The 9,783-nt window shown below is 39.4% G+C and overlaps 1 protein-coding gene across 1 annotated transcript; it reads left to right on the top strand.

The window, feature by feature from the left end:
- Positions 1 to 394: 394 nt before the first annotated feature.
- kcnip4b (potassium voltage-gated channel interacting protein 4b) lies at positions 395 to 9,370 on the top strand. Its single transcript, XM_048252330.1, has 8 exons — positions 395 to 616; positions 5,517 to 5,641; positions 5,815 to 5,884; positions 6,002 to 6,072; positions 6,887 to 6,994; positions 7,131 to 7,235; positions 8,717 to 8,779; positions 8,874 to 9,370. The coding sequence occupies exons 1-8, from the start codon at positions 529 to 531 to the stop codon at positions 8,919 to 8,921; spliced, it is 678 nt and encodes a 225-aa protein (XP_048108287.1). The 5' UTR covers positions 395 to 528; the 3' UTR covers positions 8,922 to 9,370.
- Positions 9,371 to 9,783: the final 413 nt, after the last annotated feature.

The following is a 9,783-nucleotide window of genomic DNA, read 5'->3' as shown; positions in this document are numbered from 1 at the left end:
ACCTTCATCCTAGATAGCCTACTGTAGTCGCTCTGTTTAACAGAGCGTTCCACTAGGATGGTGAAGGATAAAGCATTATCTAAAATAATTAACAAATTAGCCTGTTGTTCTGAAGCCGTGCAATACAAAAAGCACAGAAGAGTTAACTAGCCTACTTTCGCATAATGTCAAAAATGAAAGCTCATTCTGGCATCGATTCCGTTTTGTTCTCAAGGATATTAGTTATATCCTATGGTTATATCACACACAGCATCCAATATGTCAAGTTTGCCATTGTAGCTAAGCTGTTCTTTATAATGACTGTCTCATTTATCACCTTCCACATGGGCGAGTTGGCGCTGTAGCCTACTCGAGATGGGGAGGGAAAAGAAACAGCCACACGTGCTGGGTTTGAGTCTGTGATGTGTCAGTGTGTGTTGTAGGGGCACACAAGCTGACAGAAAGTTTAACGGCACGTAGAGTTAAACATTCAACATCCAAGAAAAAATTCTTGGCAACAGGTGAATCTTTGACAACTGAACCGTAAAGATGAGCAGTCGGAGGAAGAAGTGCAAACGCCAGATCCTGAAATTCGGTCAGAACGTCGTCAGGTTTATTACTGGGACACTCAGTTCAGGTAGGCTAAATTAACTTGTTATCACGACGGTTGCCTTTTAATGTCTGTTATCCTTTAAATAGTCTAGCATCACTGTTTAATGGCATACTGATTTTAAATCCGTTTTGTGTTGGACAGTTGGTTTTCATGAATGACAGTAGCGCATCTTGTAGCCTCAAAGATTCAAAGCCAAACATTAATCAGGCCATTAATTAATTCGGTCATTGAAGATCAGATAGGTTGCACAAATCATCTGATATAGTCTACTATATCAGTTTACTGTAATTACTGGCGTCATCCCTTTTCAGGTATAGGTTTGTAGTTCTGTAATGAGGCTGCACCTTGAATTTGGAACACTTTAGTTCTAGGAATAACTGTGTATGTTGTAGCCTACAGGCTATACATTACATCATAGCCTAATGAGAGATCTGCCATCTCTGTGACCATCAAGAAAATCATATACAAATGTGGAGTAAGCTATACTTTTCTATACATTCTTCCCTGCCACTGCTTACTACTTGCCTTGTGACAGTTGGGCATGCTGTCACCTATACTGTGGCCATACATTAAATACAAATAAGGCTAAGCAGCTCAGGTGACTCTCCTATGGGCAGCAATGCTTCAAAGAAGGTCCACTGCTGACCCCAGGGGTGGGGGTGGGGACAGGGAAGGAAGGCATTATTGAGGAGGTGGTAAAGAGATAGGTACATCATACTTTTATGGGAATTCAATGTTGTAACACTCTGGCTTCTCATTCTATTACTGAAATGTCCTGTTTGTATTTTTATACATCTGTGTTTCACTTATCAGTAAGATCAAAAACAAAAAAAGAATTACATTTTCTTTTAACGTAAAAAAAGGCAAAAACATTCTCTTAATGATACAGCTTTCTTCTGCATGGACATAAGATTTTGTGGACAGTCCCTAGATGCACTGCTCCCAGCCAGAAGTACCACTTAGCTCATTAAGAATGCAATATCCGAGGCGTATTTGGTGGCACTGTCATTATATTAAGTAATTTGAATGCTAATCATTAGATGACATGCATTCTCCTCATACCCTCGATAGTTGGCATGATTAAGTCCCAGTAGTTCAGGCCTATTATTAGCTGGTGGTTTAATTTGATTATGATATATTCTATACTATATGTTTTTTTTCAGAATTTACAACCAATCAGTCCACTTACTCATTGCACAATCTGTATCTGAATGGAAATGTTCACCTGTGGATTGGTTCTTTATTCTGAGTGGAATTTTAATATTTCACAAACTTAGTTTGTGGTCATTTTGCAGTATAATCAATAGGCCTACTTGTTGCATTGGACAGTTGTATTTGATGGCACACGGTTATTTAAAATAATGTAATTATGTGTCTCTTCCTCGTCAAATGATCCCCTGTTTGGCTTCTATGATGTAAACTATTTTTGATTTATTCGTCTCGTAGGCTCTGCCCTTTCCCAATATACACCACAGCTGCGAGGTCTGCTGCTCAATTGAAAGACATTCACTATGAATAGTTCCACAGTCCAGCAGCCCATTGTTTCAACGAGTTATCCGTATAGATGAAGCTCAAATGTGTCTGCTGTCTGCTGCTGTAGATGAACTTAAGCGATTTCAGTTAAACTATATGTATAATATGCTTATTGACCAAGGGGAAGAATCATTGCAATTTGTACACACTATGTCATACATATAAGATGATCTTAAACAGTTGACACTTTGATGCTTGAGTAGGACTGTCTTGATAATGGTTTGGCTTAAAAGAGGCTGTCATGAGTAGTCTAAACATGGGTATTGCACCAGCCGTCTGGGACAGCAAAGCACAACACTGCAGTCTTGTGCTTTGAGCTAGCTAATCACTCTCTCTCTCTCTCTCTCTCTCTCTCTCTCTCTCTCTCTCACACACACACACACACACACACACACACACACACACACACACACACACACACACACACACACACACACACACACACTAGTACTGTATGTTTCAGCATACTGGAAAGAAATCCCTTGATTGACAAGTCATCTATTAAATATTGTTCTGTATTGCTGATATAAAATCATCCAGTACACTGAACAGCGAAACTTTTCCTGTACTATAAGATATATCATACACTAAGTCCACTGTACTATAAGATATATCATACACTAAGTCCACTGAAGAGTTTCATATGGCTGACTTATGTTACAGATTTCAACAGGGCAGTTTTCATCAAGGCTACAGAGTTACACTCTGTACCACAGGTGATGAAAGGGACTCGGCTGACATTACACACAACACTATTCTATACTATATGTTTTCCCTATTTGGTCAATTTTAAATCAGTTACACAAACTCTTCAGTGGGACTCATTGTTTTATAAAAAATGTCCCAAATGTACCAAACAAAACTTTATGCCTTCATTAGGTGTGTGAATCCAGTGGGGGCAGACATGAGAAGTAACCAGAGCTGTGTATACCCTACAACACGCAGGCTGTGGCCTTTGGAACCAACTGCTGGACAAAGGCTGAGCCCCTTTTGGCTGCTACTGATGTAGGATAGAGTGACCAAAGCCTGATACGATCTGGACCTCTCAGGGTATCTCAGCTGCTTGTTTGCATCTCAGAAAGCAAATCTGTTTTCTCTGTCTTCACCTTGCGATTACATGGCACTGGTTGTGAGTTGTGTTGTGAGTTTCGAAGTTGGTCAGTCAGGCGGCAGTTGTAAAGATTATGTTATGATTTAGGGTACGAAAATTATGGGAAAGTGACTCCCTTTGCATCTCAACGAACACACTAATCACATGTAGCGGCATTGACAGACAATTAAATCTTCAGTCTTCATTACTACCTCATAAGTTGAATCACTCCCCTTTAATTCCTGCATGAATTATTCAGGTAATAACATTTTGAAGGCTTCATAAAACCAGTCTTATCTTGTCACGCATATTTCTACATATTCTATCAGTTTGAAATGTCACCAGAGCAGAGTGATATGTGCTTCAGGAGATGGAGTCCTCATAAAACTGAAATTGAGTAAGCTGCATTAATATGTATGAATTCTGGCATTTAAAGCACACTGGTTTGTCACCATACACCTAGAGAAGGATTTGAGTGTGGGTGACTGAAGTAGGTGAGAGATTTTTTCCTCAGTTCTTTTTTCTCAGAGTATTTGCTCATCCAATAGCAAACACAGTAAATGGTTAATGAAGCCTTTTTTATTTGACAGACAGAACTACATTCTCCAAGCCAAACATTGTGAACAGTCTCCTCATGAGTGGAGTTCTGTGGCCCAGGCCCCAGTGGATGATGGGGATTATTTGTCATCACTGAGCCCTGCAAAGTGGGCCAATGGCTTAACATGAGTTGAGGCACTTTGGTGAAACTGATTCAGTTACCTGCTCAAAAGAGGTGTGGTGGTGAATATTTAAACAAGCTCATTAAAATGAACGAGAGATAAGATCCCCTTGTGCCATGAAGTTAGACCTCTTTCACCTGGAAAAACACCTCTCCCTTGCTCCATAAGCCAGTGCCTTTACCAGGTTATAATCCTTCACACTTTCTCTGGATGTGGTGTTGTGGGTAGTTCATCGAATCAAGGCTTACATTGTTATTTGGGACGCCATGATAAGATGTTTTCCTGCCTACACTCGATGTCATCCAAAAATGAAAATGACACTGGTCATGTATTATACAGTATAATCACATGTATTTATTATTGAGTATTTATGTCTTATTTTACCCCTAATTTTACTGAGTGGTGAAGTAAGAATATTTTGGTGCAGATATACATAGATGACAATGAAGGGCTGTTAAACTGGAGTTTCAGTTTCCCTTTAGGTCTTCAATTATACAAACACACAATCATGATACTTCCATACTGTTTTTATTATTAATTTCTTAGTGTTTCTATTATTTCTTTTTCTTGTAGTTATTCGTTTTAATGTGATGTATTTCTCAAGCTATTCTCTATTTTTGTTTAAGCTGTTCGTTATGTTGAGCTTTCGTTTATGTAAAGCACATTTAATTGCCTCTGCGTATGAAATGCACTAAATCAACTTGCTTTTGCCTTCCACTTTATTGTTGTGTTGTTAAGTTGGAGTATGGGTTCTGATGTGATTGAAATATTTATCCGTTTTCACAGGGATTTGGAACGTTGTAAAGTAAACAAATAACAAGGTGTATCCAACCTGCTTCTGCCGACCCCTATGCATCTTACGCCACTCAGCTTATGACTTACTCAGAATACTGCCAACCCCTATGCATACAAACACACACACACACACACACATATAGACCACAGGGGACCCAGGTGACTGACAGGTACCCTTATACCCTCATTCCATTAGACAAGGACATTGTGATGCAGATGGATTGCCTTGGTATTACTTTACTCTACTTTACTATTGACTTTTTGATCTCAATAGCTCCCTCTTTTGGACATTTTTAACACCACGTTTTCACTCTTCAGGAGCCATTATTGCTGTGTTTGTTGGGGCAGCCGTGGCCTACTGGTTAGCACTTTGGACCTGTAACCAGAGGGTTGCCGGTTTGAACCCTGACCAGTAGGCACGGCTGAAGTGCCCTTGAGCAAGGCACCTAACCCCTCACTGCTCCTCGAGCGCTGCTGTTGGTGCAGGCAGCTCACTGCGCTGGGATTAGTGTGTGCTTCACCTCACTGTGTGTACACTGTGTGCTGTGTCTGTTTCACTAATTCACAGATTGGGATAAATGCAGAGACCAAATTTCCCTCACGGGATCAAAAGAGTATACTTATACTTTTCCCTTCACACCACTTTTGTGTGTGTGTATACATACATATTTATTTTTCAATGCATAATGAGGTCAACTACAACTTCGATTGCACAGATTTTGTGAATGTGAGTGGCCAGTCATGGGTCCATCAGTTGCAGGTAATGTTGTGTTTTACTGTGCTCCAGACACCGTTGCTGAGGAGCAGGAGCAGGCAGCTCAGAGACATAGACCTGAGACCATAGACTGCCTGCTGGCCCAGACCCACTTTACCAAGAGAGAACTGCAGATCCTCTATAGAGGATTCAAAAACGTAGGCCAAACACCCTTATCTCCTGTCCACATCTCCACCTTGCTTTGTCTGTTTTCTACCGTGTCACATATCAGTGTCAATATATCAGTACAGTGGCTTTCCACTTCAACAGTAGTAGGCCTACAGTGACATGTTCTGTTTTCTGTTCTGTTTTCTGTTCTGTTATTTTATAGGAATGTCCAAATGGTCTTGTTAATGAAGACACTTTTAAAAACATCTATAGTAATTTTTTCCCTCATGGAGGTTAGCATGATTTTTTTTTTACAATACTGTTAATGGTTTGTAAACATAATTGCATCTTCTTGAGATTTGCTACATTTTTCCACGTCTACAAGTTGACTCATTCTCCAACTGTTTCAGATTCATCAAACTACGCACATTTTCTCTTTAGAGCTTTTGACAGGAACCAAACTGGGTTTGTCAATTTTGAGGTGAGTATATACTATAACCCAGTGGCGTCATTAGGTACAACACTTATTTAAAAAAAAAGTCTATAACGCGGAATGTATTTATAGTTTACAGTATTCCGATCGTGCATTAAAACCTTGAAATGAGATGGATCTATTTATCAAACATACAAGCAGGACACAGACATCCTCTCACTCTCCTTCATGCACAGATCTCACTTGAACGTTACGAGAGAGTTCCAGGGCTGGGCAATGTTTGCATTCCCTATTTGGTATAAGAAAGTTATAAGGAAGTCATAAAGGCAACAATGCCAAAGAGATGGTGGAGTTATGCTCTTCTCGTCATTTACAAGTTCAGGTTGGTTATCAGCTGCCCTGCACTCACCTAGTTGGCATGGCCAAACAGTGCTAGCCTATACTTACTTTGCCTTCGTAGAATCGAATTAGTGAGTCTTCAATGATTCGTTCTCCTTAAGTTAAACGTAACATGAACCATATGATATGCATCTTTGCTATTTAAAACGCCACTCGGCTAGGTGGCTAGATTATAGCCTATAGTTTGTTTTTAATAGCAAACAGAAATGTCAAGATAACAACAGGTCATTACATCCTTTAATTGTCAAAATATTATTGTCCATATTATTCAATAAATGTGGTACAAATGAGGCTAGAGTCGGTGGATTAATCGATCAAAAGTGAGCAGCAAGGGCAAGCAAAATTAGAACTGACTTTAATGGATCTGGTGTTCTGTAAATAATGGCATGTCTTCAGTGCGAGTTTATCCATTAATAATAATAAGGAGGACAAAAACACTTCTCTGTGACTGGTGTGACTGCAGGACTTCAGTTTGGGTCTTTCTGCGCTGCTACGAGGACCAGTGGAAGAAAAGCTTACGTGGGTGTTCAACTTATATGACATTAATAACGATGGATGCATATCAAAAGAGGTTAGAAATCGTTTAGCCTTGTCAATAAATTTGTTTTGAAGTCTGTTTAGTATTTGGATGACTAGCAGCTTCTTTTCCAGCTACCTTCATATGCTTTTTGAATTAACATTACGTAATGGATGTGTTGTACATTTAGGAAATGTTGGACATCATGAAAGCAATATATGACATGATGGGAACGTCACTAAATCCCAGACTCTCAGAGGACACAGCGAGACAACACACAGAGATTTTCTTTCAGGTGATGTAATTTTATTCATTTTATTTTGTGGGAAGAAAGTTGAGTGAGTGAGATAGTGAGCTTAAATGATGTAATTATGTGGCCTACTGGTTAGCGCTTCGGACTTGTAACCGGAGGGTTGCCGGTTCGAACCCCGACCAGTAGGCACGGCTGAAGTGCCCTTGAGCAAGGCACCTAACCCCTCACTGCTCCCCGAGCGCCAATGTTGTTGCAGGCAGCTCACTGCGCCGGGATTAGTGTGTGCTTCACTTCACTGTGTGCTGAGTGTGTTTCACTAATTCACGGATTGGGATAAATGCAGAGACCAAATTTCCCTCACGGGATCAAAAGAGTATATACACATACATATGTATAGTGCTTTTTATAGATTTGATTAAAAAGTAATCACATATGTCATCTTAAAATATTTGCCCTGGCAGGGACAGGTATCAAAGTCTCATGACCTCACCACAGGTGTGCCTCAGGGATCAGTATTATGGCCCCTACTTTTCTCTATTTACATCATATCCTTGGGTGAGACCATTTGCTCCCATGAATTTGACTATCACTGCTATGTGGACGACACTCAACTTTACCTGTCTTTCCCACCTGAGGATTCTACCGTTTCCCATCGGATTTCTTGCCGCATTCTTCTACCGTTTCCCATCGGATTTCTTGCCGCATTTCTTTCCGCATGTTTTAAGGATATTTCAGTCTGGATGAAAGATCGGCATCTTCAGTTTAATCTCTCAAAAATGGAGCTTTTGGGGTTTCCAGCTAAAACAGCTATTCCCCAACAGATTAATATTCAGCTTGACTCATCTTCACTGACCGTAACTATGTAGGGTCTTGGTAACTTGTGTAACTTGGGCGTCATAATTGATGACCGACTTAACTTCTCTGAGCATGTAGCCTCAATTGCAAAATCCAGTTGGTTTGTCCTTCACAACACTAGGAATATCAGATCGATATCATAAAGCTGTACATCCCCATTCACCCTCTACGGTCTGATGAGCGTCTGTTGTGTCGACCAGCCATAAACGCTAAAAAGTCAAATTCAAGACTTTTCCTCAATGGTTCCTTGTTGGTGGAATGAGTTACCCAGTGCTCTCCGTTCCTGTGATAGGTTTGGGTCTTTCAAGAGGGGACTAAAGGCATATCTGTTCAGCATTTCTTATAAGTTATGGTTTGTATATTATAGTATTTGTTTATTTCATTCATCATTATTTTACATCATTAGGCTATTGATTGCATTGACATTTTTGTTTATTATTGCTATTCTTTAATGTAGTCTTACCAACATTTTAAAACTGTTCACTGTTCATTTTAACTATTGTATTGTTTTTATTTGTAAGTCGCTTTGGACAAAAGCGTCTGACAAATCACATAACCATAACCATTAAAGAAGAACCTATGTCATGGCTGATATTGATATCAGATTCCATATGGAGCAGTTAAAGTTAAAGCTCTCTCTGCTCTTTCTGTTTTTTCTGCCTTTCCAGAAAATGGACAAAAACCAGAATGGTGTGATCACCATTGATGAATTTATTGAATGTTGCCAAAAGGTAAATCCTTAGTCATGATTTTACCACACTCTGATTGATTTATCACAGGACATATAGCGTTACCTTATCCAAATAATCCCTCTCTACCCCATAGGAAGACAACATAGTCAAATCTATGTACATTTTTGAAAATGCAATCTGAGGCAAATCCATGGACAGACCTACATGTTCACCCAGTGCCTGGTCATCGGTGTCTTATCAAGCCTTCAGTCCTGCTGGAGAGAACATTTCCTTCCATTTGAAAAGAGAAAACAGCAGATTAGATCTGATGAATGAGGTATTTTTTTTTCTGATTTATAGACTAGAACAAAGTAGCTCTACACACAGGACAATTCTACCCAGCGTATAAAAACACAAAGTAATAGCAAGAAGATATCAAACATGGTCCTACAAGAGAGTGCAACAAGATGTTTTTAATATTGTATTATGTTTGACAGGCCACTTAGTTTGCCACTAAAATATTTTACAGGAGAGCCAAGACATGATTATTTGCGATTTTGCATAGTTGCTGTGAGATTTATGGTAGCTGAGGAATGTAGGACATGGGATGAAATAACTCACATGCATAATTTATATGCCTAGCTTTACAACAGAAACACACTATGATGTAAATATGTTACTTTCAGATAACATTAAAAAAGTTTGAAAGCTTTAGATAATGTTGTAATGTTGCAAACTCTTTGTTAATAATTTGAATTCAAATTGTGATTGCCATTGAATGTTCCATTTCAGCATTCATATTTCAAGGTAGATTCCACATTTCTTTGTCCTCATTGAACTTTACTCTGATTCCTGAGAGTAACTAATGGAAGCACTTACAATTAGCTGAATTTGTGTGTATTTTGTGGTGTTTATGTGTGTGTGTGTGTGTGTGTGTGTGTCAACACACTCCTCACAGACCAAAAACCTCACTACCACCTATGTCTTTTGTATGTGCAAATACTGACCCTGAAGGAGCTGGTGAGAGCTGATCACTTACTGGATCTAGCATTTGAGCTTTGAGA

Source organism: Alosa alosa, chromosome 1 (assembly GCF_017589495.1).
Source record: "Alosa alosa isolate M-15738 ecotype Scorff River chromosome 1, AALO_Geno_1.1, whole genome shotgun sequence".
Lineage (NCBI taxonomy): Eukaryota > Metazoa > Chordata > Actinopteri > Clupeiformes > Clupeidae > Alosa > Alosa alosa.
The sequence above is the reverse complement of the archived record's forward strand: the minus strand, read 5'-3'. Positions and strand labels throughout refer to the sequence as shown.